We start from the raw sequence: 26,476 nt of genomic DNA on the forward strand, positions 1-26,476 counted from the left end.
CAGCACTCGGGCTGCCACAGCTGCTTCCCCTTGGGAGCTGGTGTGCAGTGGGGGAACCAACTCCTTCCTTCCCCGTCACTGCATGGGGCAAGCGTGGCTGCCATGGGGACTGTGGGGCTGAGGGGCACAGGCCTGCAGGCAGCTGGGCAGCACCTCCATCCGCCTGCAAGCTGCTGTGAGGGGTCCAGGCCCCCCTGCCAATGTGCCATGGAGCCTGGGGCTGGGCTTGACTTGGTGCTGCCCTGGAGCTATCTAGCCCAGAGCCAGCCCCAGTGCCTGCCCCATGTGGAGGGCTGCAGTGAGGAGGGACCACAGCAGCAAGGAGCCTGCAGCAGATGCTGCCCGCAGCACAGGACAGTCCTTGTTGGGGCAGGGCTCTTGCAACGCTCCCTGGCACAGTGTGACACACCCAGACCCATGTGGGATCAGGCATAGGAAGGGCCCACACACCCTGCACCCACTGCAGCACCCAGGTGGGGAGTCCTGCTCAGATCATCATCAGACTCCCCACGGGGACAGCCAGGCAGGCACCCACCCACTGGTGGGGTGCGTGTGATGGCAGAAGTGGAGCCGAGACGCATATATGGGCATGCACGGGGATGGAGAAGGTTATTGGAGGCTGGGGCTCTGTCAGATGGGAGATAACCCTCCTGATAACGTCTCAAAAGGTGCCTAATGCTGTTGATTGGCTGCCCTGGCAGCGGGGCCTGCGCTTCTGCCTATATATTGCCCTCCCCATAGCGGGGGCCTCTGGTGGCCCAGGAGGCAAGCAGGAGCTGGAGGCTGCACCATGGGGCAGGAGGTGTTTGAGATGGCCACCATCAGCCAGCTCCTTGCCAGTGCACTGGGACTGCTGCTGTGCGTGCAGCTCTGCAGGGGTGAGTGCCTGTGGGCTCCCCGGGACTGGAGCTGCCTCCCTTCATGTCGAGAGTGGGAGGCAGCCCTGGGGATGGGGAAGACACGATGGGGCTGGGGTGGCCCCCATGGGCCTGTGTGTGACCTGCTGGGCAGGCTTCCCAAGGACACCAGTGGAGACATCCCACCTGGGCAGCTCTCGGGCACTCGCGGTGCCTGGGGTGTGCTGGGGACAGGGTTTTTGCAGTGGGGCCAAACACTGAGCACATGTGGCAGTATGCATGCCCCACAGTTTTCCCCTTGCGTCAGGTGCTGGACATTCAGGGGCTGGATATGGCCCTGCCTTTCTTCACAGCTCACATCCTGCAGTGCCCCCAGGGCTTTTCCACATACACGGCCATATGCCAGGGCCCAAGAGCCAGCCCCACAGTGGGGAGTGGAGGCCATCAGGGCAGGGAACAGCTGTGGGACATAGCCCCCTGGGCCCACCTGGCAGGGCAGGCTGCACCAGGCACCCGTGGCATCATGCGGGGGCTCCACATCCTCCTTTGTGGTCCCACATGGGCACCCACAGGCACTGAGGAGCTGAGACTGATTGATGGAGGCAGCCGCTGCGCTGGCCGGGTGGAGGTGAAGCACGAGGGCCAGTGGGGCACCGTGTGCAGCTATGACTTCATCTGGGATGTCCGCGGAGCCTCCGTGGTCTGCAGGCAGCTGGGATGTGGCACCGTGGCAAGGACTTCCCCATACACCCCATTTGGGGCAGGTGCTGGCCGGATTTGGCTGCAACCCTTCTTCTGCCGTGGCACCGAGACAGCGCTCCACCACTGCTCCCACTATGGCTGGGGCCAGCACTACTGCGGACATGACTGGGACGTGGGGGTGACATGCTCAGGTGAGGGATTAGGTGACTGTGCTGGGGGGCAGCCCTTTGGCTGCGCGCGGTTGGGAGCCATTATGGCCATGCCCAGTGCCTCCCCACCAGGGACTCCCCGGGTGTGGGAGTGGCGCTGGAGGGCAGCACTCTCATGCCCTGAGGGCACCTCTAATGCAGATGCTGTGGAGCTGAGGCTGGTGAATGGAGGTGGTCCCTGTGCCGGCAGAGTGGAGGTGAAGCTGCGGGGCCAGTGGGGGACGGTGGCAGATAATGAATGGGACATGGAAGATGCCGAGGTGGTGTGTCAGCAGCTGGGCTGTGGCTCAGCCAAAAGCGCCCATGCCTGGAGCCGCTTTGGGAAAGGGTCTGGACCAATTCATCTGGCTGTCGTTGACTGTCGCGGGGATGAGTCCGCCCTCTGGGAATGTACTATCAAGGGATGGGAGCTGTACAATGGAAGCCATAGCTGGGATGTTGGCGTGGTCTGCCAAGGTAAGAGCTGTGGTGGTCACAGCCCAGGCTGTCTCGCCCCCGGGGGCCACCTGTGCCAGCACCAAAGCTCTGGTGGCAGCCCCTCCACAACCCCCCAACATGTCCCAGGGACCTCCAGGCGACCCCACACTCTCTTCCCCGGCAGGGTTTGTGCAGCTGGTCGGTGGGGACAGCGCCTGCTCGGGTCGTGTGGAGGTCAGGCAGGGCCGAGGCTGGGCAACCCTCTGCAAGGCCCACGTGGACCTCAACGCTGCCCATGTCATCTGCAAGGAGCTGGGCTGTGGAGCAGCTCTGGCCATCACTGGGGCAGCACACTTTGGGGCAGGAGCTGGGCCCATCTGGGACGGGGGCTTTGAGTGTGCAGGCAACGAATCCCTCCTGTCTGCCTGCACCCGCAGGCTGCCCCACAGCCAGGGCTGCACGCACAGCAGTGACGCCGGCATCATCTGCTCCCGTAAGAGAGCAGGGCACGGGGCAGAGGCTGCAGCGGGGGGCATGGGGAGACGGGCAGCGGGGACAGGGGTGCCCAGGGCAGGGACGGGGCAGGGAGGCTGTGGGCTGGCTTGTGGCAGCCCCCAGGGCATGGAGAGGCAGAGGGCTGCCATGCCTGTGTGCCCCCACCATTGTAGCTGCACAGGGCCATCGTCTGCAGCACCCTTTCTCCCTCCCAGCCTACACAGGCTTCAGGCTGGTGAACGGCAGCACGGTGTGCGCAGGGCGGGTGGAGCTGGAGGCACGCGGCACCTGGGGCTCCCTCTGCGATGCCGGCTGGGACATGCCCGATGCCCAGGTGCTCTGCCACCACCTCGGCTGCGGCTTTGCTGCCTCCGTGCCTCGCAGAGGGCATTTTGGGACAGGGAGCGGCCCGCTGCGGCAGGACACATTTCACTGCAGCGGGACCGAGTCCCACCTGGGAGAGTGCCCTGCCACGGCGCTGGGGACCCCCGCCTGCTCACTGGGCCACGCTGCCGCAGTCAATTGCTCAGGTGCGTGTGGGGCAGGTGGCGTCAGACAGGAGGGCCTGCTGTGGGGAGGGGACCCAGCACCCCAAATGGAGGGGTGCCCCTCCTTCTCACTGCCACCAGGAGCTGTGGGGCACAGGGCCCATCTGGGGAAGCAGGGCCATGTCAGGGCAGGAGGAGGGCTGAGCCCACACACAGGGCAGCAGGCACATGGGCAGGAGGAGGGCAGTGGGGTCGTGCTGTCCCCCGGCAAGCTGTGGGGCTCCTTGGCACCCCACGGTCCCCACAGTGCCTCAGGACATCTCCCCTCTGTGTGGGGACAGGTGGCACTGAACCCCTGCGGCTGGTGGATGGGGAGAGCCGCTGTGACGGGCGCCTGGAGGTGGCCCTGGGTGGGGCCTGGGGCCGAGTCCTGCCACAGCAGTGGGATGACAGCGGTGCCAGTGTGGTGTGCCGGCAGCTCCGGTGCGGCACGGTGCAGAAGGCCTACGCCGCCCCAGTGCTGCAGCCAGGCTCGAGTCCCCTGGGGCTGAGCGGGCTCCAGTGTGCAGGCACGGAGACCCACCTGGCCCAGTGCAATGCCACGCTGCCCAGCGCCGTGCCATCGGGCCACACCGAGGAGGCGGTGGTTGTGTGCTCAGGTGAGTGTGCTGGGAAGGGCCCCGGGGTGTCACAGGGGCCTGAGTGGCTGCCCCATCCCGGGCTGTCTCTGGCTGCAGGGAGCCGGCGGGTGCGGCTGGCAAGCGGCCCTGGGCGCTGTGCTGGGAGAGTGGAGGTCTACGTGCAGGGGGCCTGGATCCATGTCTGTGAGGACGCCTGGGACCTCTGGGACGCCGCCGTCGTCTGCCGCCAGCTGGGCTGCGGCAAGGCCCTGGCAGTGCCCGGCTCAGCCCGCTACGGCCGGGGCTCGGGGCCAGTGTGGCTGGGCGCCGGTGGGTGCTCCGGGACCGAGGCGACACTCTGGGACTGCCCGGCCCTGGCCCCAGCCCCAGGGCAGCGTGGTTGCAAGCAGGGTGCTGGCGCAGCAGCCGTTTGCTCAGGTCAGTGGCATCCTCCACTGGGGCCAGACGTAGCAGGGCTATGGGACTGGCCGTGGTGCCAGCCCTCCCCACCGGCCTCCCTGACCAGCTCCCCACACCCTGGGCAGTCCCGGGGAGCGAGATGGTGCCTTTGCCCCACTGCCCCAGCGTGTCCGCTGCTTGGGGTGCTTCTCTTAGTGCCTCGGGGAGGTGGGCGGCGTGGTCATAAGAGTGGGGGTGTCTGCCCAGCCCTGGCTCAGCTGTGCCCCGCCCCACTCATGCTATCCCCTTGCAGAGCTCACAGTCCTGCGGCTGGCGGGTAGCAGTGGCTGCACTGGGCGCCTGGAGGTCTTCTACAATGGGACGTGGGGCAGCGTGTGCGCCAATGGCACCAGCCCCGCCACAGCCGCCGTGGTGTGCCAGCAGCTGGGCTGCGGGGCCACGGGCCGACTGGCATCTGCCCCAGCAACCACACAGGGCTCAGGCCCCGCGTGGCTGGCCTGGGTGCAGTGCGAGCTGGGGACCGACTCCCTCTGGCACTGCCCCTCGGCACCCTGGCAGCTGCAGCCCTGCGACTCCCCTGGGGACACCCACATCACATGTGACAGGGACCCTGGTGGCACCAGAGTGACTCCCACGCCAGCCAGGGCAACTGGATGCCCAGACGGCACAGCTTGCACAGGTAGCTTTGCCAGCGCAGTGGCCCCAGGGACCCTCCAGCTCGGGCTGGCGCAGCCCAGTGGAGGGGGAGCAGCTCTGGCAAGGAGACCCCAGCTGCCCGGGCACTGCCACCCCTCGGCTTCATGCAGCAGTTGGCCCTTTGGCCCAGGGGTGCCCTCCTTGGCCTCGCTGTCCCGCCAGCCACTCCCCTGCATCCCCCTATGCATCCACAGTGACGCAGGATGGGACAGGGTCCCCAGCCTCCCTCCAGCTCTGCCGTGTTTTGGTGTCCTCACAGGTGCTCACAGGAGCCCCACAGCAGGTGCTGGGGCCATGGCAGTGCCCACCATCCTCTGCATTGTCCTGGGCACTCTGCTCTGCCTGGCCCTGGGGGCCCTCGCTGTGCAGGCATGGCGCGCCATGGCTCGGCACAGAGGTGGGTCGCACCGGGGTTCTCCGGGGCTGAATCTACCAGGACGAGGCGCCAGGGCAGAGCCAGTCAGGGCTGGGGGCCACTGATGGCTCCCGGGACTGCCCGGCCATGGGGCGGCCCGGCTGCACAGGCTGGGGGCAGGTGCAGTGTTGGAGGCCAGGAGGCCAGTGCCGAGCAGGGGCAGGACGCGGCGCAGCATGGGGGCCAGGCAGGGGCACCAGAGCCACTCAGCGGATGGGGCACAGCAGTGGAGCTGGGCCACAGGGTTGTCGGGGGCACAGCTGGTGACCCCCACCATCCCATGTGCTGTGCCCATGGCCTGGGGTTATGGCTGCCCTTGCTTTCCAGGCCCTGGCAGAACTGGGGACACAATCTCTGAAGCTGTCTATGAGGAGCTCGACTATACTCTGACGCCGGATTACCAGGAGGTGCCCAGTGGCTCAGGTGCGTACACCCTGACTCCCGTGCTCGGGCCAGCCCAGCCCGGCGCCTCTTCCCGGGGAAGGAGGTCTCTGCGCTGAGGCCCCCACGCACCCGCTGCAGCAGCTGTGCTGGGAGCCCAGCCATGTGCTGGCCACGGGCAGCTGCAGTGCAGGTCTGTATCCTGGCCCCTCACAGTCCCCGCTGTGCGGTGAGGCTGTCCTGCCCAGGGTGCTGGCCAGGCCGTGGGACTGGGCAGCCTCTCCTAACGCCCCATCCTCCAGGCTCTCCATCAGAAGGCTCAGCAGCAAAGCTGCCGTATTACACCAGTGACAGCGTGGAGGTCAGCAGCCCCGCGACAGCAGCAGGTACGGGGCTGGAGTGCAGGGCCGTGCTGCAGCGTGCCGAGAGGTGCAGCCGTCATGCCGCAGCCAGTGCCAGCAGGGGCCTCACATGGTGCCTGTGCAGCATGGCCACGTGGCCCTTGGTTATTTTCTGGGCCAACACTCATGGCTAGGAACGAGCCTCTGGGCTGCTGGCTCCATTCGAGAGCTGGCAGCCCCATGCAGCAGGCCCAGCCCCCATGTCGGCACCCGCAGCTCCATGGCCAGTGGGGGCTGGCACAACGCGACCCCTGCCCTGGCCTTCATTTCACTGCCCCGTCTGTCGCAGACACCCCTGCCCTGCCCAGGCATGGCCCCCCGGATGGGTATGATGATGCCGCGGCCGTGCTGCACCCGGGAGAGGCCGCTTCTCCAGGGTTGAGCGATGGAGATGTCTCCGAGGTCACGGTGCTGGAAGGTAAGAGGCACCACAGCCCATACAGCAGCACTGCCATTCCCAGCGCTGTGCCATCCCGCCGGGAGAGGTGGCTCCCCCGTGCTCTATTGCGGCGGTGGGTGGTGCCTGGGCATGGCGGGGACCACTGGCCTGGACCTGGCAGCCGGGGGATGAAATGCCCCCTAGAGGCACCGGCCATGCTGTCCGCAGCGGGGAGCCGGCCCTCGCTGAGCCACCTGGAGCTGCCAGGAGCCACGACAGATGCACCAGCTTCAGCGCCCCGAGACATGGGCTACGACGATGTTGGTGTCAGTGGCCCCAGGACATCACTGTAAGCATGGCGGGGCCGCGCTGTGGCAGTCCCTGAGGACACACACGGTGCCATGGGGATCTGCCCCCATGAGCCACAGGCCAACCACAGCAGGCATCGTCTGTCTCACTAACGGCCCACTTGGGCCGGCCAGGGACTATGGGCACCATGGAGATGTGTCTCCAACATCCCTCCTGCGCAGCCCTCCAGGCGCTGCATGAGTTTGTGCTTCCACTGTGCATTTCTCTCTCTTCTATTAAAAAAATAAAAAAATGTTTGCAGCCTCGGCCCCAAGGTGAGGCCTTTGGGCACATTGCTGTATCCCGGGGGTGGCTGGGGTGGACAAGGAGCATGTCCTGCTCAGAGTGAGCTCTGTTGCATGGAGCCAGTAACTCTCCTGCCGGCCTCACATGGCTCCAGTTAATCGCTGTTGCTGCTACGGGTCTTCCGCCCGCACTGTCCTAAGCCGAGATGCCTCCCTACATGGCACCCTGGCTGCTGTGGCCCTCACCCGCCCCAGAGCAGCTCTGCACCAGGTTGACATTTGCCATTGCTGGTGGTGCACACTGCCCACGTCAGAGACTGCCAGGGAGCGAGCACTGCTCTGCGGAAAGAGCCAAGCATTGGCAGTGCTGCCCAATGCAGCACTGGTGGAGCAGCTGGCAGGCTTCCTCTCCTCGCTGGAGGTTTCCCTTGCTGTAAGGCAGGCCTGCAGCCCAAACACAAGGGCAGGACAATAGTGTGACAAGTGGAGATGTCTTGGAGGGAGGTTATGACACATATTCCTGTCCCTTCAGCATCTTAGGAGCCCTTTGCTGCACTCACTCCAGGAGCTCCATGTCTCTCTCGTCTTGGGGAGTCCAGAACTGCACACAGCACTCCAGACGTGGCCTCCCCAGGGCTCAGTAGAGGCACAGGATCACCTCCCTCCACCTGCTGACAACACTCTGCCTAATGCAGCCCAGCATACCCTTGGCCTTCTTGGCCACAAGGGCACAGTACTGGCTCACGGTCAGCTTGTTGTCCACCAGGCCTCCCAGGTCCTTCTCTGCACGGCTGCTTTCCAGCAGGTCAGCCACCACCCTCTACTGCTGCAGCGGGTATTCCTCCCCAGGGGCAGGCCTCTGCACTTCCCTTGATTCAACTTCATGAGGTTCCCCTCTGCCCATCTCCCCAGACTGTCGAGCTCCCTCGGAAGGGCAGCACAGCCCTCTGGGCTATCAGCCACTCCTCCTGGTTTTCGATCATCAGCACACTTGCTGTGGGTGCACTCTGTCCCTTCGTCCACGTCACTGAGGAAGAAGATGAACAATACTGCACCCAGCAGGGACCCCTGGCAGACATCGCTAGCTACAGGCCTCCAACGAGACTTTGTGCTGCTCATCACAACCCTCTGAGCTCTGCCAGACAGCCAGTTTTCAAGCCACCTCACTGTCTGCCCATCTAACCCACACTTCCTCAGCTTGCCTGTGAGGATGTGATGGGAGACAGTGTCCAAAGCCTTGCTCAAGTGAAGGGAGACAACTTGCCCTGCTCTCCCCTCATCTACCCAGCCAGGCGTCCCATCCTAGAAGGCTCTCACGTTGGTTAAGCATGATTTCCCTCTTTCGGAATCCACACTTGCTACTCTGGATCTGGAAAAGTCAGCCTCTCTTGAGGCTTTCTCCCTGCTCTCCAGGGCCTGGGATATGCGGAGGGCCGGTCTTTGCAGGAAAGACTGCAGCAAAGCAGCATTTAGGATCTCTGCCTTTCCAACATGCTTTGTCACCAGGGCCCTTTCCCCGGTCAGCAGTGAGCCCACAACTTCCCTTCTCCTCCTTTGGTTATTGATGGATTTAAAGAAGCCCTGCTTGCTTCACATCCCTCAACACATTAAACTCCAAAGGGGCCGGGGTCTCGGCCTGGACCTTTTGAGCCCCATCCTTCCTACTCGGACAACATCCCTCTATTCCTCCATGTTTCCTGAGGCTGGCTCCACACAAGCCCTGCCTCAGCTTTTGGCAGTTCTCCTTAAGCATGGTGTCAAACAGATGTCCCCTGGCATTGTAGTACTCTAAGAGTAGTTCAGGAAACCACAAGTGTAAGCCACACACATGCAGCCACAGGCAACAAGCAAGCCAACGCTGCTGTTACTATGGCACGGCTGTTTCAACCTCATGAAGAAGGACAAGCGCCACACACCACTGTGCTGCTGGGAGCTATGGAGATGGGAAAGACAATGACAAGGAGGAAGATCACCGTGGAGTGGGCAGGAGCAGTCCTTTATACACAGTTTGACTATGTTTTCTACCTCAGCTGGAAAGAAATCAGCCCCACTACAGCAGGGAGTGCAGCACACTTGATTTCCAAGCTCTGTCATTGCCCCTGCTTGGACTCTTCCATCTGGGCTGGACCAGGAGTGCCTCTGCCTGGAGCCAGCACTTGCACTTGCTTCCCTGGCCTTCACGGTCTGGGTGGTATTTTTTGACAGGCACAGTCCACATGGACTCACGAGCCACCTGGGCCCTGCATGGCCAATGCCTTTTGCTCAGACAGCAAGCAGGCCCTGCGGTGTCCTAGTGGGATGCAAGTACGGAGTTGCACTCTCTGGACTTGTGCACCCCTGAGGTAAAGAGAAACCTGAAACGAGAGCTCAAGGCCCCTGTGACCTTCTGCCCAAACAAGAGCTGGCACAGAGCCTGGCTTGGGTCAGAGTGGTTTGTGTGGGCCCTGTGGGACTCCTCCCATGTGCTTAACCCTGGCTCCCGTTCCCTGATTCAGAGCTGGAAAGCACTGAACCACAGATGTGGTTCACCTGAGCAGACACTGAGACAGGACAACCAAAGTCTCCCCCTGTCACCTGCACTGCCCTGGGTGCACCAGGGCTGCTTGGAGGCCAGTGTGGCAAACCCCGTGAGCTGTGAGGCTTTGGATACCTTCTGCCTCTTTTCCCCAGAAGCACCAGGGCAGTGAAAGCCATGGGCAGGGAGTGGGCATGGCAGCAAGGCTGTGGCCGTGCAGGCCCCCTGAGGTCAGATGCTGTGGGGCCGGGACAGTGTGTTGCCATCGAGGTGGACCATGCCGTGTGGTCTCAGGCGGCAGTGAATACCTAGGGTCATTTTAGCAGTTCCTCTCCTTTTCCAGCTTGATTGAAAGATTGAACACATTGGGATTAAAGGAAGAAACGCAGCAGCAGTTGGCTGCACTCAAGGGAAGAAGGGAATTTTGCTGCTGTCATACCGGTGGGGGAGGACGGTGTCGTTATGGATGGGGGTGCTTTGAATCTCCATGCTCAGGCACACTAGATGCCTGTTGTGCTGCAGCTGGGGAAAAATGTCCCCACGTGGCAGCGGGGCTGTCTGGGCAGGGAAGGATTCCCACCAGCTGTGAAGTGACTGTGAGCAGGTGCTGGCCACCTTCGTTCCTGCCCTGGCAGAGGGCTCCCGGATGTTGGATGGAGGGTGCATTCCGAGGCGGAGCGAGGTGCTGGGAACTGCCCTGCCCTTGGGTGAGGGCTGCTGCCACAACTTAGAGGAGGCCCGAGAGACCTGCAAGGCATTGCTGGGCTGAACTGCTTTGCTGGTACAGCCAGCCACGAGCACAGGTCCCCTTGACCCCCCCAATCCACCTAGCTACCTACTGCAGATGCTGAAGCAGCCACCCTTCCAGGCGTTGTGTGGGAGGGAAACAAGGGGGCAGGGCTGGGGCCGTGCCTGATTCACTGGACCTGAAAAGGGCACAGACTGGAAGTGGCATCCTCCCATGTTCCCACTGCAGTCGGTGGGGAGAAACAGGCCATACAGGGGGGGAATGCAGGTGCAGGCTGGACTGAACCATCCCAGGCACTGTCTCCCTCTGCCCTCCCAGTTCTGCACCAGCACCTGCACTAGCAGGGAGCAGGGCCTGGCAGCTCGGCAGTGGCAGTGCCACCTCAGGCCAATGCCGCACAGGGTAAAGAAGCTCTTTGTGTCAGGAAGGCCTTGAAGTGGCCAGAGCTTTCCAGATCCTTTTGCCTTGGACTGAGGATGAAGTGCATCTGCACAGGGCTGACAGCATGGCACGACTGAAGCTGCCCTGCGCTCCGCCTTGTGTTCAAGGAAGCACAGAAGCACGCAACAGCAGAGGTTGGAAGGGACCTCTGGAGATCATTGCGGTCAATGCCCCTGCCCACGAGGGTCATCTAAAGCCCATCGCCCAGGACCCTATCCAGATGCCTCTGCAATGTCTCCTAGGTTGGAGACCCCACAATCTCCCCAGGAAACCTGTTCCCGGGCTCTGTCACACTCACAGGAAAGTTTTTCCCTCTGGGCAGACGGAACTTCCTGGGTTTCAGGTTGTGCCCGTTGCCTCTCGTCCTATTGCTAGGCACCACTGAAAAGCTCTTGACACCCTCCCTTCAGATATTTATGCCCACTGATAAAGATCCCCCCACAGGCTTCCCTTCTCCACCATGAACAGGCCCAGTTCTCTCAGCCTTTCCGCGTGTGACAGATGCTCCCATCTCTTAAGCATCGTAGGAGCCAAATGGGCCTTGACATTCCGAGCCCCATCCTTGCCTGCTTGGACAACATCCCTCCATTCCTCCCACATTTCCTGAGGCTGGCTCCACACCAGCCCTTCCTCAACCTTTCGCACTTCTCCTTAACCATGGTGTCAAACAGGTGTCACACAGCATTGGTGTGCTGTTAGAGTAGCCCTACTGATGAGGAGCTCCTAAGAAATCAAGCTCCCTTTCAAGCTGACTGTGCTTCCTCTTCGTTTAGATTACAAACAAAAATACAAAGCGCACATGACAAGACAGTTCCTGCAGGCAGTTATGATTCTAATGCACTGCTGGACCCTCCTCTCCTGCCTGAGCCCTTTCCCTAAGCACAGCAGCCTGGGAGACCTTGTTGGCAAAGCTCCTCCTCCCTTCCTCCTCCTCTATGTGCCCTTTTTCACTGGAGTTCGGGCCAGCTTATCCAGGCCATCCTCCTGAGACATCAGCTCATCTCCTGAGCCTCACGACAGACCACTCTTGTGCTCGGCGGAGGCTCTCCTTCATTCCCTGCTGGCTGTGCTGCACTTAGGCAGATGCTGGGGAGGCAAAGCCCTACCAGTGACAACACCCATGCAGAGCGATATTCACCTGGGGGATGTCCCCACTCCTACCCAAAATGTCCCAAATGACCAGCAGGCTCAAGGGAACCAACACCGGTCTCCCATATCCCTCAGATTTGTCCAAGAGCCTCTCAGTTGCTCTGGATTTGCTCCAGGTCTCTGTGGCACTGGCACTGCAAAGAGATACTGATACACAGAAGCCTAGCGTTATCATACTCTGAAATGCAGCTGGCTGAGCAGAAACAGAAGCAGGTGGTGAGATGCTGGCTGTTCAGCAGGCCCAGCAGATGCCTGTGCTCTGACACAGAGCAGCACTCGGGCTGCTGCAGCTGCTTCCCCTTGGGGGCTGGTGTGCAGTGGGGGAACCAACTCCTTCCTTCCCCGTCACTGCATGGGGCAAGCGTGGCTGCCATGGGGACTGTGGGGCTGAGGGGCACAGGCCTGCAGGCAACTGGATAGCACCTCCATCCACCCACAGGCCACTGTGAGGAGCCCAGGCCCTCCTGCCAATGTGCCATGGAGCCTGGGGCTGGGCTTGACTTGGTGCCACCCTGGAGCTTTCTAGCCCAGAGCCAGCCCCAGTGCCTGGCCCATGTGGAGGGCTGCAGTGCGGAGGGACCTGGTGCCAGAGGTCAGCCCCACAGCAGCAAGGAGGCTGCAGCAGATGCTGCCCCCTGCAGAGGACGGTCCCTTTCAAGGAAGGGCTCTTGCCAGGCTCCCTGGCACAGTGTGACACACCCAGACCCATGCGGGCTCAGGCATAGGGAGGGTCCGCACACCCTGCACCCGCTGCAGCACCCAGGTGCGGAGTCCTGCTCAGATCATCATCAGGCTCCCCACGGGGACAGCCAGGCAGGCACCCACCCACTGGTGGGGTGCGCGTGATGGCAGAAGTGGAGCCGAGACGCATATATGGGCATGCACGGGGATGGAGAAGGTTATTGGAGGCTGGGGCTCCGTCAGATGGGAGATAACCCTCCTGATAACATCTCAAAAGGTGCCTAAAGCCGTTGATTGGCTGCCCTGGCAGCGGGGCCTGCGCTTCTGCCTATATATTGCCCTCCCCACAGCGGGGGCCTCTGGTGGCCCAGGAGGCAAGCAGGAGCTGGGGACCGCAGCATTGGGCAGGAGGTGTTTGGGATGGCCACCATCAGCCAGCTCCTTGCCAGCGCACTGGGACTGCTGCTGTGCGTGCAGCTCTGCAGGGGTGAGTGCCTGTGGGCTCCCCGGGGATGGAGCTGCCTGCCCTCACGCTGAGAGTGGGAGGCAGCCCTGGGGTTGGGGAGGCCACCGTGGAGCTGGGGTGGCCACCATGGGTCTGTGCGTGACCTTCTGGGTGGGCTTCTCAGAGGCACCAGTGGAGGCACACCACCTGGGCAGCCCTCGGGGCCCACGGTGCCTGCACTGTGCTGGGGACAGGGTTTTTGCAGTGGGGCCAAACACTGAGCACGTGGCAGGACATGTCCTCTGCTGTGTTCACCTTGCATCGGGTGCTGGACATTCAGGGTCTGGATATGGCCCTACCTTTCTTCACACCTGGTGTCCTGCAGTGCACCCAAGGCTTTTCCACCCACACAGCCATATGCCAGGGTCCAAAAGCCAGGCCCGCAGTGGGGAGTGGAGGCCATCAGGGCAGGGAACAGCTGTGGGACAGAGCTCCCTGGCCAGCCTGGCAGGGCATGCTACACCAGACAACACTGACACCATGCTGGGACTCCATGTCCTCCTTTATGGTCCCACATGGGCACCCACAGGCACTGGGGAGCTGCGACTGGTTGACGGAGGCAGCCGCTGCGCCGGTCGGGTGGAGGTGAAGCACGAGGGCCAGTGGGGCACCGTGTGCAGCTATGACTTCATCTGGGATGTCCGTGGGGCCTCCGTGGTCTGCAGGCAGCTGGGATGTGGCACCGTGGCAAGGACTTCCCCATACATGCCGTTCGGGGCAGGGGCTGGCCGGATTTGGCTGCAACCTTTTCTATGTCGTGGCAGTGAGACAGCACTCCACCACTGTCCCCACTACGGCTGGGGCCAGCACTACTGTGGCCATGACACAGATGTTGGGGTGACGTGCTCAGGTGAGGGATCAGGATACTCTGCCGGGGAGCAGACCCTTGGCTGCGTGCAGTTGGGAGATGGCATGGCTATGCCCAGGGCCTCCCCACTGGGGCCTGCCCAGGCACAGATGGGGTACAAGAGTAGAGCTAGAGTGCAGCACCCTCATGCCCTGAGGGCACCTCTAATACAGATGCTGTGGAGCTCAGGCTGGTGAATGGAGGTGGTCCCTGTGCAGGCAGAGTGGAGGTGAAGCTGCGGGGCCAGTGGGGAACGGTGGCAGATGACGTATGGGACATGGAGGATGCCGAGGTGGTGTGTCAGCAGCTGGGCTGTGGCTCGGCCAAAAGCGCCCATGACTCGACCCACTTTGGGAGAGGGTCTGGACCTATTCAACTGGCTCTTGTGGACTGTCGCGGGGATGAGTCTGCACTCTGGGAATGCACTGTCCCGGGATGGGGGCCATACCCTGGCCGCCATGACTGGGATGTTGGTGTGGTCTGCCAAGGTAAGAGCCATGGGGTCCCTCCAGGCTGCCTCGCACTCAGGCCCCGCTATGCCAGCACCAGGATTATGGGGGCAACCCACCTGCAAGCCCCCAGCGTGTTCCACAGACCCCCAAGAGACCCCAGACTCTCTCCTCCGGCAGGGTTTGTGCGGCTGGTCGGCGGGGACGGCGCCTGCTCGGGCCGTGTGGAGGTCAGGCAGGGCCGAGGCTGGGTCACCCTCTGCAAGGCCCACGTGGACCTCAACACCGCCCACGTCATCTGCAAGGAGCTGGGTTGCGGAGCAGCTCTGGCCATCACTGGGGCAGCACGCTTTGGGGCAGGAGCCGGGCCCATCTGGGACGGGGGCTTTGAGTGTGCAGGCAACGAATCCCTCCTGTCTGCCTGCGCCCGCAGGCTGCCCCATGGCCAGGGTTGCACGCACAACAGCGACGCTGCCGTCATCTGCTCCCGTAAGAGAGCAGGGCGTGGGGCAGAAGCTGCAGCGGGAGGCGCGGGGAGACGGGCAGCAGGGACAGGGGTGCCCAGGGCAGGGACAGGGTAGGGAGGCTGTGGGCTGGCTTGTGGCAGCCCCCAGGGGTGCGGGAAGGCAGCGGGGTGTGGGAGGCAGAGGGCTGCCATGCCTGCGTGCCCCCACCATTGCAGAGCAGGGGACATGAGGCCTTCATCTCCAGCACCCTTTTCTCCCTCCCAGCCTACACGGGCTTCAGGCTGGTGAACGGCAGCACAGAGAGCACAGGGCAGGTGGAGCTGGAGGCACGCGGCACCTGGGGCTCCCTCTGCGATGCCGGCTGGGACATGCCCGATGCCCAGGTGCTCTGCCACCACCTCGGCTGCGGCTTTGCCGCCTCCGTGCCCCGTGGAGGGTATTTTGGGACAGGGAGCGGCCCGCTGTGGCAGGACACATTTCACTGCAGCGGGACCGAGTCCCACCTGGGAGAGTGCCCTGCCATGGCGCTGGGGATCCCTGCCTGCTCGCCGGACCACGCTGCTGCAGTCAATTGCTCAGGTGCGTGTGGGGCAGGTGGCGCCAGCCACAAGGGCTTCCTGGGGGGAGGGGACCCAGCACCCCAAAAAGGAAGGGTACCCCACTCCCCCTACTGCCACCAGGAGCTGTGGGGCACAGGGCCCATCTGGGGAAGCAGGGTCATGTCAGGGCAGGAGGAGGGCTGAGCCCAGGCATAGGGCAGCAGGCACATGGGCAGGAGGAGGGCAGTGGGGCCGTGCTGTCCCCCAGCATCCTGTGGGACTCCTTGGCACCCCACGGTCCCCACAGAGCCTCAGGACATCTCCCCTCTGTGCGGGGACAGGTGGCACTGAACCCCTGCAGCTGGTGGACGGGGAGAGCCGCTGTGACGGGCGCCTGGAGGTGGCCCTACGTGGGGCCTGGGGCCGAGTCCTGGCACAGCAGTGGGATGCCAGCAGTGCCAGCGTGGTGTGCCGGCAGCTCCGGTGCGGCACGGTGCAGAAGGCCTATGCTGCCCCAGTGCTGGGGCCAGGCTCGAGCCCCCTGGGGCTGAGCGGGCTCCGGTGTGTGGGCACGGAGGCTCGCCTGGCCCAGTGCAACTCCACGCTGCCCAGCGCTGTGCCGCCGGACCATGCCGAGGAAGCGGCAGTTGTGTGCTCGGGTGAGTGTGCCGGGAAGGGCCCCGGAACACTGTGGGGGCCCGAGCGGCTGCCCCAACCCAAGCTGTCTCTGGCTGCAGGGAGCCAGCGCGTGCGGCTGGTGAGTGGCCCTGGGCGCTGTGCTGGGAGAGTGGAGGTCTACGTGCAGGGGACCTGGAGCCGCGTCTGCGAGGACACCTGGGACCTGTGGGACGCCGCTGTCGTCTGCCACCAGTTGGGCTGCGGCGAGGTCCTGGCAGTGCCCGGCTCGGCCCGCTACGGCCGGGGCTCGGGGCCAGTGTGGCTGGGTGCTGGCGCCTGCTCCGGGGCCGAGGCGACACTCTGGGAATGCCCAGCCCCGGCACCAGCCCCAGCCCTGGCCCCGGGGCAGCGTGGCTGTAAGGAGGGTGCTGGTGCGGCAGCCATCTGCTCAGGTCAGCACCGCGCTCCACCAGGGCCAGGGCCAGCGGGGCTGTGGGACCGGTTGTGGCATCAGCCCTCCCGACCGGCCTCCCTGCCCACCTCCCCACACCCTGGGCAGTCCAGGGAGTGAGACGGCACCTTCGCCCCACTGCCCTGCCGTGTCCACTCCTTAGGATGCTTCTCATGGTGACCCGGGGAGGTGGGCGGAGTGGCCGGGACAGCAGGGGTGTTGCCCAGCCCCGCCTGAGCTGTGCCTACGCCCCCATGCTACCCCCTTGCAGAGCTCACAGCCCTGCGGCTGGCAGGCGGCAGCAGCTGCACCGGGCGCCTGGAGGTCTTCTACAATGGGACGTGGGGCAGTGTGTGCGCCAACGGCACCAGCCCTGCCACAGCCGCTGTGGTGTGCCAGCAGCTGGGCTGTGGGGCTGGGGGCCGGCTGTCACCTACACCCACAACCACACAGGGCTCAGGCCCCGCGTGGCTGGCCTGGGTGCAGTGCGAGCTGGGGGCCGACTCCCTCTGGCACTGCCCCTCGGCACCCTGGCAGCTGCAGCCCTGTGACTCCCCTGGGGACACCCACATCTTGTGCGACAGGGAGCCTGGAGGTACCAGAGCAACTCCCACATCAGCCACGGCAACCAGCTGTCCAGATGGCACATCCTGCACAGGTAGCTCTGCCTGCACAGGGCAGCGCGGTGGCCCCAGGGATCCTCCAGCTCGGGGTGGTGCAGCCTCTCTGTCCCGCCAGCCACTCCCCTGCATCCCGCTGTGCGTCCACAGTGATGCAGCATGGGACATGGCCAGACTCCCTCCAGCCGTGCAGCTCGTGTCGGTGTCGTCGCAGGTGCTCACAGGACCCACACGGCAGGGGCTGGATCCATGCCAGTGCCCACCATGCTCTGTATCGTCCTGGGCACCCTGCTCTGCCTGGCCCTGGGGACCCTCGCTGTGCAGGCATGGCGTGCCATGGCTCAGCACAGAGGTGGGTTGTGCCGGTGGTCTCTGGGGCTGAAGCTACTAGGACGAGGAGTCAGGGCAGAGCCAGTCAGGGCTGGGGGCTGCTGATGGCCCTGGGGACTGCCTGGCCATGGGGCAGCCTGGCTGCACAGGCTGGGGGCAGGCGTGGCAGTGGAAGCCAGGAGGCCAGTGCTGAGCGAAGGCAGGACCCGGCGCAGCACAGAGGCCAGGCAGGGGCACCAGAGCTGCTCGGAGGATGGGGCAGAGCAGTGGGGCTGTGCCACAGGGTTATCAAGGTCACAGCTGGTGACCCCCACCATCCCATGTGCTGCTCCCACAGCCTGGGGTTATGGCTGCCCTTGCTTTCCAGGCCCTGGCAGAGCCATGGACGCAATCTCCGAGGCCGTCTATGAGGAGCTCGACTACACTCTGATGCCGGAGTACCAGGAGGTGCCCAGTGGCTCAGGTGCATGCACCCTGACTCCCGTGCTCAGGCCAGCCCAGCCCGGTGCCTCTTCCTGGGGAGGGAGGTCTCTGCACTGAGACCCTCACGCACCCATTGCTGCAGCAGCCGGGCTGAGAGCCCGGCCACGTGCTGACCATGGGAAGCTGCAGAGCAGGGCTGTATCCTGACCCCTCACAGTCCCCGCTGTGTGGCGAGGCTGTCCTGCCCAGGGTGCTGGCCAGCCTTTGAGGCTGGGAAGCCTCCCCTAATGCCCCATCGCGCAGGCTCGCCTTCAGATGGCTCAGTGACAAAGCTCTCGTATTACACCAGTGACAGCGTGGAGGCCAGCAGCCCCACGACAGCAGCAAGTACAGGGCTGGGGTGCAGAGCCGCAACCCTCGCGCCGCAGCCGGTGCCAGCAGGGGACTCACATGGTGCCTGGGCAGCATGGCCACGTGGCGCTCAGTTATTTTCTGGGCCGGCACTCAAAGCTGGGGCCGCACCTCCTGGCTGCTGACTCCATCCGAGAGCTGGCATCCCAATGCAGCTGGCCCCCATGTCGGCACCCGCAGCTCCATGGCCAGTGGGGGCTGGCACTACACGACCCCTGCCCTGGAACTTCATTTCACTGCCCTGTCTGTCGCAGACACCCCTGCACTGCCCAGACACGACCCCTTGGACGGGTACGACGATGCCACGGCCGTACAGCACATGGGAGAGGTCGCTGCTCCGGGGCCGAGCGAAAGCGATGGAGATGTCTCCGAGGTGGCAGCACTGGGAGGTAAGAGGTGCCGCAGCCCACACAGCAGCACTGCCCTTCCCAGCGCTGTGCCATCCCGCTGGGAGAGGCGGCTCCCCCGTGCTCTACCACGGTGGTGGGCAGTGCCTGGGCACAGGGGGAGCCCTGGCCCTGGCCTGGCAGCCGGGGGAAGAAACGGCCCCTAGAGGCACCAGCCATGCTGTCCCCAGTGCGGAGTCCATCCTCGCTGAGCCACTTGGATCTGCCGGGAGCTGCGACAGATGCACCAGCCTCAGCACCCCGGGATGCGGGCTATGACGATGTTGGTGCCAGCGGCCCCGGGACATTGCTGTGAGGACGGCAGGGCCACACTGCAGCAGTCCCTGAGGACACGCGTGGTGCCATGGAGCTCTGCCCCCACGCAGCCACAGGTCAGCCACGGCAGGCATCGTCTGTCTCATTAACTGCCCACTTGGGCCGGCCAGAGACTATGGGCACCATGGAGATATGCCTCCATCATCCCTCCCACGCAGCCCTCCAGGCGCTGCCTGAGTTTGTCTGTGCTTCCACTGTGCATTTCTCTCTTTTCTATTAAATAAAAATACAAATAAAAGAATATTTGGAGCCTTGGCCCCAAGGTGAAGGCTTTGGGCACATTGCCGTATCACCAGGGGTGGCTGGGGCAGAAACGGAGCATGTCCTGCTCAGTGTGAGCCCTGTTGCACAGAGACAGGAACTCTCCTGCCGGCCTTGCACGGCTCCAGTTAATCACTGTTGCTGCTGTGGGTCTTTTGCCCACGCTATCCTACACGGGGATGTTGCCCTGCACAGGGCCCCAGCTACTGTGACCCACACCTGCCCCAGAGCAGCGCGGCACCAGGTTGACATTCACCACTGCTGGTGGTGCACACTGCCCATATCAGGGACTGCCATAGAGCGAGTGCTGCTCTGTGGAAAGAGCCAAGCATGGGCAGCGCCGCCCGATGCAGCAGTGGTGGAGCAGCTGGCAGGCTTCCTCTCCTCACTGGAGGTTTCCCTTGCTGTAAAGCAGGCCTGCAGCCCAAACACAAGGGCAGGACAACAGTGTGACAAGTGGAGATGTCTTGGAGGGAGGCTATGGTCTGCCTTCCTGCCTGCCAACAAGCAAAGCCCCCATCTGGGAGAGCAGGGCAGATGCTTTGTCTCCTTGATTGGAGGCATCACTGGGCACCAGTGAAAAGAGTCTGGCCCCATCCTCTTCACACACTCCCTTCACATAGTTATACTAATCAATAAAAATCCCCCCACTCAGGCTTCCCTCCTCCACCATGAACAGGCCCAGCTCTCTCAGCCTTTCCTCGCATGACACATGCTCTCGTCCCTTCAGCATCTTAGGAGCCCTTTGCTGCACTCGCTCCAGGAGCTCCATGTCTCTCTCATCTTGAGGAGCCCAGAACTGCACATAGCACTCCAGACGTGGCCTCCCCAGGGCTCAGCAGAGGCACAGGATCACCTCCCTCCACCTGCTGACAACACTCTGCCTAATGCAGCCCAGCATACCCTTGGCCTTCTTGGCCACAAGGGCACAGTGCTGGCTCACAGTCAGCTTGCTGTCCACCAGGCTTCCCAGGTCCTTCTCTGCACGGCTGCTTTCCAGCAGGTCAGCCACCACCCTCTACTGCATGGACAGACACTCCTGCCCTGCCCAGGGACTACATCCTAGATGGGTACAATGATGCCGTGGCCACGCTGCACCCCGGAGCGGCCCCCGGTCAGGGGCCGAGCAAGGAAGGTCTCCGAGGCAGCAGGGCTGGGAGGTACGAGGCACCACAGCCTGCGTGGCAGTGCTGCTGTTCCCAGCACCGTGCCTTCCCATCAGGAGAGGCAGCTCCCCCATACTGTGGGGCTAACCACCCTGATCATCTCCCCACACCCTGAGCAGTCCTGGGCGGGGGGGGGGGGGGGAGAGCACCTTTGCCCCACTGCCTCGAGGTGTCCGCTCCTTGGGGTGCTTCTCTTAGTGCCCCAGGGAGGTGGGCGGAGTGGCCAGGACAGTGGGGGTGTCTGCCCACGCCCGCCTGAGCCGTGCACCTGCACCATGCTGCCCCCTTGCAGAGCTCACAGCCCTGCGGCTGGCGGGCGGCAGCAGCTGCACCGAGCGCCTGGAGGTCTTCCACAACGGGACGTGGGGCAGCGTGTGCGCCAACGTCACCAGCCTCGCCACAGCTGCTGTGGTGTGCCGGCAGTGGGGCTGAAGGGCCACAGGCCGGCTGGCATCTGCCCCCGCAGGCACACAGGGCTTGGGCCCCGCATGGCTGGCCTGGGTGCAGTGTGGGCTGGGGACCGACTCCCTCTGGCACTGCCCCTCGGCACCCTGGCAGCTGCAGCCCTGTGACTCCCTCGGGGATATTCACACCATGTGTGATGGGGAGCCTGGCAGCACCAGAGGGACTCCCACATCAGCCATGGCAACCAGCCGCCCAGATGGCACAGACGGCATAGGTACCTCTTCCCGCGCAGAGCAGCACGGTGGCCCCAGGGACCCTCCAGCTCCGGCCAGCGCAGCCCAGTGGAGGGGGAGCAGCTCTGGCAAGGAGATCCCAGCTGCCTGGGCACTGATACCCCTCGGCCTCATGCAGGGGTTGGCCCCCAGGCACAGGGGTGCCCTCCTTGGCCTCCCTGTCCCTCCTGCCACTCCTCTGCACCCCCCGTGCATCCACAGTGATGCAGGATGGGACAGGGTCCTCAGCCTCCCTCCAGCTCTGCCGCGTGTTGGTGTCGTCGCAGGTGCCCACAGGAGCCCCACAGCGGGTGCTGGGGCCATGGCAGTGCCCGTCATCCTCTGCATCATCCTGGGGACCCTACTCCGCCTGGCCCTGGGGGCCCTCGCCGTGCAGGCAAGGCGCGCCATGGCTCGGCACAGAGGTAGGTCGTGCCGGGGGTCTCTGGGGCTGAAGCTACCAGGAGGAGGCGCCAGGGCAGAGGCTGTCTGGGCTGGGGGCTGCTGATGGTTCCTGGGACTGCCTGGCCACGGGGCGGCCCAGCTGCACAGGCTGGAGGTGGGTGTGGCAGTAGAGGCCCGGAGGCCAGTGCCGAGCAGGGGCAGGACCCAGCGCAGCACGAGGGTCAGGCAGGGGCGCCAGAGCCACTCGGTGGATGGGGCAGAGCAGTGGAGCTGGGCCACAGGGTTATCGCGGGCACAGCTGGTGACCCCCACCATCCCACATTCTGTGCCCACGGCCTGGGGTTACGGCTGCCCTTGCTTTCTAGGCCCTGGCAGAGCCACGGATGCAATCTCTGAGGCCGTCTATGAGGAGCTCGACTACACCCTGACACCGGAGTACCAGGAGGTGCCCAGTGTCTCAGGTGCATGCACCCTGGGACAGGAGCTTCAAGTGTTCAGGCAACGAATCTCTCCTGTCTGCCTGCACCCACAGACTGCCCCATGGCCAGGGCCGCACACTCAGCACCGATGCCAGTGTTGTCTGCTCTCATAAGAGCACGGAGCACGGGGAAAAGGCTGCAGAGGGAGGCACTGGGAGACGGGCAGTGGGGACAGGGGTGCCCTGGGCAGGGACGGGGCATGGAGGCTGTGGGCTGGCTTGTGGCACCCCCCAGGGGTGTGGGGAGGCAGAGGGATGCGGGAGGCAGAGGGCTGCAATGGCCTGGCAGGCCATGACTCCCAACAGCCCCTCCCTCGCCAGCCCGGCTCAGCCCAGTGCCTCTCCGTGGGGAGGGAGGTCCCTGTACTGAGGCCCCCACGCACCCGCTGCAGCAGCTGGGCTGGGAGCCCGGCCACGTGCAGGCCGTGGGGAGCTGCAGCGCAGAGGCATCTCCTGGCCCTCCACAGTCACCGCTGTGTGGCAAGGCTGTCCTGCCCAGGGTGCTGGCCAGGCCATGGGTCCAGGCAGCCTCCCCTAACGCCCCATCCTCCAGGCTCCCCGTCGGAGGGCTCAGTGATGAAGCTGCCATATTGCACCTTCCACAATGTGGAGGCCACCAGCCCCGGGACAGCAGCAGGTACGGGGCCGGGGCGCAGGACCGTGCTGCCGTGTTCCCAGAGTTGCAGCCCTCTGAGGCAGCTGGTGCCAGCAGGGGCCTCACATGGTGCCTTGGCAGCATGGCCATGTGGCCCTCGGTTATTTTCTGGCCTGGCACTTGTGGCTGGGGACAAGTCTTGGGGCTACTGGCTCCATTCGAGAGCTGGCAGCCCCATGCAGCAGGCCCCAACGTTGGCACCCCCAGTTCCACAGCCAGCGGGGGCTGGCATAACGCGGCCCCTGCCCCCGCCTTTGTTTCACTGACCATCTGTCGCAGACAACCCTGCCCAGGCACGACCTCCCAGATGGGTACAATGATGCCGCGGCCACGCTGCACCCTGGAGTGGCCCCTGCTCAGGGGCCGAGCAAGGAAGGTGTCTCCGAGGCAGCGGGGCTGGGAGGTAAGAGGCACCACAGCCTGCGTGGCAGTGCTGCTGTTCCCAGCACCGTGCCATCCCACCAGGAGAGGCAGCTTCCCCGCGCTGTGCCGCAGTGGTGGGCAGCGTGTGGGCATGGGGGGGATCCCCAGGCGGGTCCTGGCAGCCAGGGGATGAAACAGCCACTACAGAAACTGGCCTTGCTGACCCCAGTGGGGAGCCCACCCTCGCTGAGCCACCTGGAGCTGCCGGGAGCTGTGACAAACGCCCTAGCCTCAGCGCCTGGGGACATGGGCTACGGCGACGTTGGCGTCAGCAGCCCCGGGACATCGCTGTGAGCACGATGGGGCCATGCTGCAGCAGTCCCTGGGGATGCACATGGTGCCATGGGGCTCTGCCCCCACGCAGCCACGGCCCAGCCTCAGAGGGCGTTGGCTGCCTGATTGACCACCCACTCAGGCCTGCCAGGGCCTACGGGCACTGTGGAGATCTGCCTCCATCATCCCGCCAACACAGCCCTCTGGCCATGCCAGACTTTGTGTGTCCTTCCACTGTGCATTTCTCTCTTTTCTATTGTTCTCATGGCCGGGGCACAGGGCCATGCTGCCACGTGCCCGGAGGTGCAGCCCTCTGATGCAGCTGGTGGTCTCACGTGGTGCCTGGGCAGCATGGCCATGTGGCCCTCGGTTATTTTCTGGCCTGGCATTCATGGCTGAGGACTAGCCTCAGGGCTGCTGGCTCCATCCGAGAGCTGGCAGCCCCACACAGTGGGCCCCAACATCGGCAGCCCCAGGTCCATGGCCAGTGGGGGCTGGCACAACGCAACGCCTGCCCCAGCCTGGGTTTCACTGTCCTGTCTGTTGCAGACACCCCTGCACTGCTCTGGCACAACCCTCCCCAAATGGGTACGGTGATGCTGCGGCCGTGGTGTACTCAGGAGAGGCCACTGCTCCAGGACTGAGCAATGGAGATGTCGCCGAGCCGGCGGCACTGGGAGGTAAGAGGCGCCGCAGCCCACACAGCAGCGCTGCTGTTCCCAGCACCGTGCTGTCTGGCCGGGAGAGGCGGCTCCCCCGTGCACTTCCGCGGCAGTGTGCAGTGCCTGGGCACAAGTGGAGCCCCGGGCCTGGACCTGGCAGACGGGGGATAAAACGGCCCCTAGAGGTACCAGCCATGCTGTCTGCAGAGGGGAGCCGGCCCTCGCTGAGCCACCCAGAGCTGCCGGGAGCCGCGACGGATGCACCAGCTTCAGCGCCCCAAGACATGGGCTACGACGATGTTGGTGTCAGCGGCCCCGGGACGTTGCTGTGAGGATGGCAGGGCCACACTGCAGCAGTCCCTGAGGACACGCGTGGTGCCATGGGGATCTGCCCCCACGCAGCCACAGGCCAGCCACAGCAGGCATCGCCTGTCTCATTAACCGCCCACTTGGGCCGGCCAGGGACTATGGGCACCATGGAGATGGGCCTCCATCATCCCTCCTGCGCAGCCCTCCAGGTGCTGCATGAGTTTGTGCTTCCACTGTCCATTTCTCTCTCTTCTATTAAAAAAATAAAAGATATTTGGAGCCTCGGCCCCAAGGTGAGGCCTTTGGGCACATTGCTGTATCCCGGGGGTGGCTGGAGTGGACACGGAGCACGTTCTGCTCAGAGTGAGCTCTGTTGCACGGACCAGTAACTCTCCTGCCGGCCTCACACGGCTCCAGTTAATCGCTGTTGCTGCTGCGGGTGTTTTGTCCGCACTGTCCTAAGCTGAGATGCCTCCCTACATGGCACCCTGGCTGCTGTGGCCCTCACCCGCCCCAGAGCAGCGCTGCACCAGGTCGACATTCGCCATCGCTGCTGGTGCACACTGCCCACGTCAGAGACCGCCACAGAGCAAGCGCTGCTCTGCGGAAAGAGCCAAGCATTGGCAGTGCTGCCCGATGCAGCACTGGTGGAGCAGCTGATAGGGTTCCTCTCCTCGCTGGAGGTTTCCCTTGCTGTAAGGCAGGCCTGCAGCCCAAACACAAGGGCAGGACAATAGTGTGACAAGTGGAGATGTCTTGGAGGGAGGTTATGACACATATTCCTGTCCCTTCAGCATCTTAGGAGCCCTTTGCTGCACTCGCTCCAGGAGCTCCATGTCTCTCTCGTCTTGGGGAGCTCAGAACTGCACATAGCACTCCAGACGAGGCCTCCCCAGGGCTCAGCAGAGGCACAGGATCACCTCCCTCCACCTGCTGACAACACTCTGCCTAATGCAGCCCAGCATACCCTTGGCCTTCTTGGCCACAAGGGCACGGTGCTGGCTCACGGTCAGCTTGTTGTCCACCAGGCCTCCCAGGTCCTTCTCTGCACGGCTGCTTTCCAGCAGGTCAGCCACCACCCTCTACTGCTGCAGCGGGTATTCCTCCCCAGGGGCAGGCACTCTGCACTTGATTCAGCTTCATGAGGTTCCCCTCTGCCCATCTCCCCAGACTGTCGAGCTCCCTCGGAAGGGCAGCACAGCACTCTGGGCTATCAACCACTCCTCCTGGTTTTTGATCATCAGCACACTTGCTGTGGGTGCACTCTGTCCCCTCATCCACGTCACTGAGGAAGAAGATGAACAGTACTGCACCCAGCAGGGACCCCTGGCAGACACCGCTAGCTTGCTAGCTACAGGCCTCCAACGAGACTTTGTGCTGCTCATCACAACTCTCTGAGCTCTGCCAGACAGCCAGTTTTAAGCCACCTCACTGTCTGCTCCTCTAACACACACTTCCTCAGCTTGCCTGTGAGGATGTGATGGGAGACAGTGTCAAAAGCCTTGCTCAAGTCAAGGGAGACAACTTGCCCTGCTCTCCCCTCATCTATCCAGCCAGGCATCCCATCCTAGAAGGCTGTCATGCTGCTTAATCCCTGCTTGCTGTCTTTCACATCCCTCAACACATTAAACTCCAAATGGGCCTTGACCTTTCGACAAGCACCACACACCACTGTGCTACTGGGAGCTATGGAGATGGGAAAGACAATGACAAGGAGGAAGATCACTGTGGAGTGGGCAGGAGCAGTCCTTTATACACAGTTTGACTATGTTTTCTACCTCAACTGGAAAGAAATCAGCCCCACTACAGCAGGGAGTGCAGCACACTTGATTTCCAAGCTCTGTCATTGCCCCTACTTGGACTCTTCCATCTGGGCTGGACCAGAAGCACCTCTGCCTGGAGCCAGCACTTGCATTCACTCCCCTGGCCTTCACGGTCTGGGTGGGTTTTTCCAGGCACAGCCCACATGGACTCACGAGCCACCTGGGCCCCTGCATGGCCAATGCCTTTTGCTCAGACAGCAAGCAGGTCCTGCGGTGTCCTACGGGACGCAGGTATGGAGTTGTGCTCTCTAGACTTGTGCGCCCCCAAGCTAAAGAGAAACCTGAAACAATAGCTCAAGGCCCCTGTGACCTTCTGCCCAACAAGAGCCAGCACAGAGCCTGGCTTGGGTCAGAG

At 63.6% G+C, this 26,476-nt stretch overlaps 2 protein-coding genes across 2 annotated transcripts; both read left to right on the top strand.

Moving 5' to 3' along the window:
* Window positions 1–790: 790 nt before the first annotated feature.
* On the top strand, window positions 791–6,833 carry LOC135328586 (antigen WC1.1-like). The gene is made up of 13 exons (XM_064513467.1): window positions 791–878; window positions 1,430–1,750; window positions 1,910–2,224; window positions 2,370–2,678; window positions 2,896–3,210; window positions 3,510–3,827; window positions 3,906–4,226; window positions 4,501–4,887; window positions 5,164–5,301; window positions 5,647–5,742; window positions 6,003–6,086; window positions 6,391–6,519; window positions 6,709–6,833. The coding sequence occupies exons 1-13, from the start codon at window positions 791–793 to the stop codon at window positions 6,831–6,833; spliced, it is 2,946 nt and encodes a 981-aa protein (XP_064369537.1).
* Window positions 6,834–13,027: 6,194 nt separating this feature from the next.
* Window positions 13,028–20,848, top strand: LOC135328587 (deleted in malignant brain tumors 1 protein-like). Its single transcript, XM_064513468.1, has 11 exons — window positions 13,028–13,094; window positions 13,642–13,962; window positions 14,133–14,447; window positions 14,589–14,897; window positions 15,140–15,454; window positions 15,756–16,073; window positions 16,152–16,484; window positions 16,755–17,078; window positions 17,801–17,896; window positions 18,522–18,656; window positions 20,709–20,848. The coding sequence occupies exons 1-11, from the start codon at window positions 13,028–13,030 to the stop codon at window positions 20,846–20,848; spliced, it is 2,673 nt and encodes an 890-aa protein (XP_064369538.1).
* The last annotated feature ends 5,628 nt before the right edge of the window (window positions 20,849–26,476 follow it).

Source organism: Dromaius novaehollandiae, chromosome 5, assembly GCF_036370855.1.
Source record: "Dromaius novaehollandiae isolate bDroNov1 chromosome 5, bDroNov1.hap1, whole genome shotgun sequence".
In the NCBI taxonomy this organism is placed as follows: Eukaryota; Metazoa; Chordata; class Aves; order Casuariiformes; family Dromaiidae; genus Dromaius; species Dromaius novaehollandiae.

What these genes read in the sequence shown, in the direction of transcription:
- LOC135328586 (XM_064513467.1), top strand. Translation starts at nt 791, where the DNA reads ATGGGGCAGGAGGTGTTTGAGATGGCCACCATCAGCCAGCTCCTTGCC. An exon ending in TGCCGCAGTCAATTGCTCAG is followed by an intron (nt 3,211 to 3,509) that starts GTGCGTGTGGGG and finishes GTGTGGGGACAG; the next exon opens with GTGGCACTGAACCCCTGCGG. An exon ending in CGCAGCAGCCGTTTGCTCAG is followed by an intron (nt 4,227 to 4,500) that starts GTCAGTGGCATC and finishes ATCCCCTTGCAG; the next exon opens with AGCTCACAGTCCTGCGGCTG.
- LOC135328587 (XM_064513468.1), top strand. Translation starts at nt 13,028, where the DNA reads ATGGCCACCATCAGCCAGCTCCTTGCCAGCGCACTGGGACTGCTGCTG. An exon ending in TGTTGGTGTGGTCTGCCAAG is followed by an intron (nt 14,448 to 14,588) that starts GTAAGAGCCATG and finishes CTCCTCCGGCAG; the next exon opens with GGTTTGTGCGGCTGGTCGGC. An exon ending in TGCTGCAGTCAATTGCTCAG is followed by an intron (nt 15,455 to 15,755) that starts GTGCGTGTGGGG and finishes GTGCGGGGACAG; the next exon opens with GTGGCACTGAACCCCTGCAG.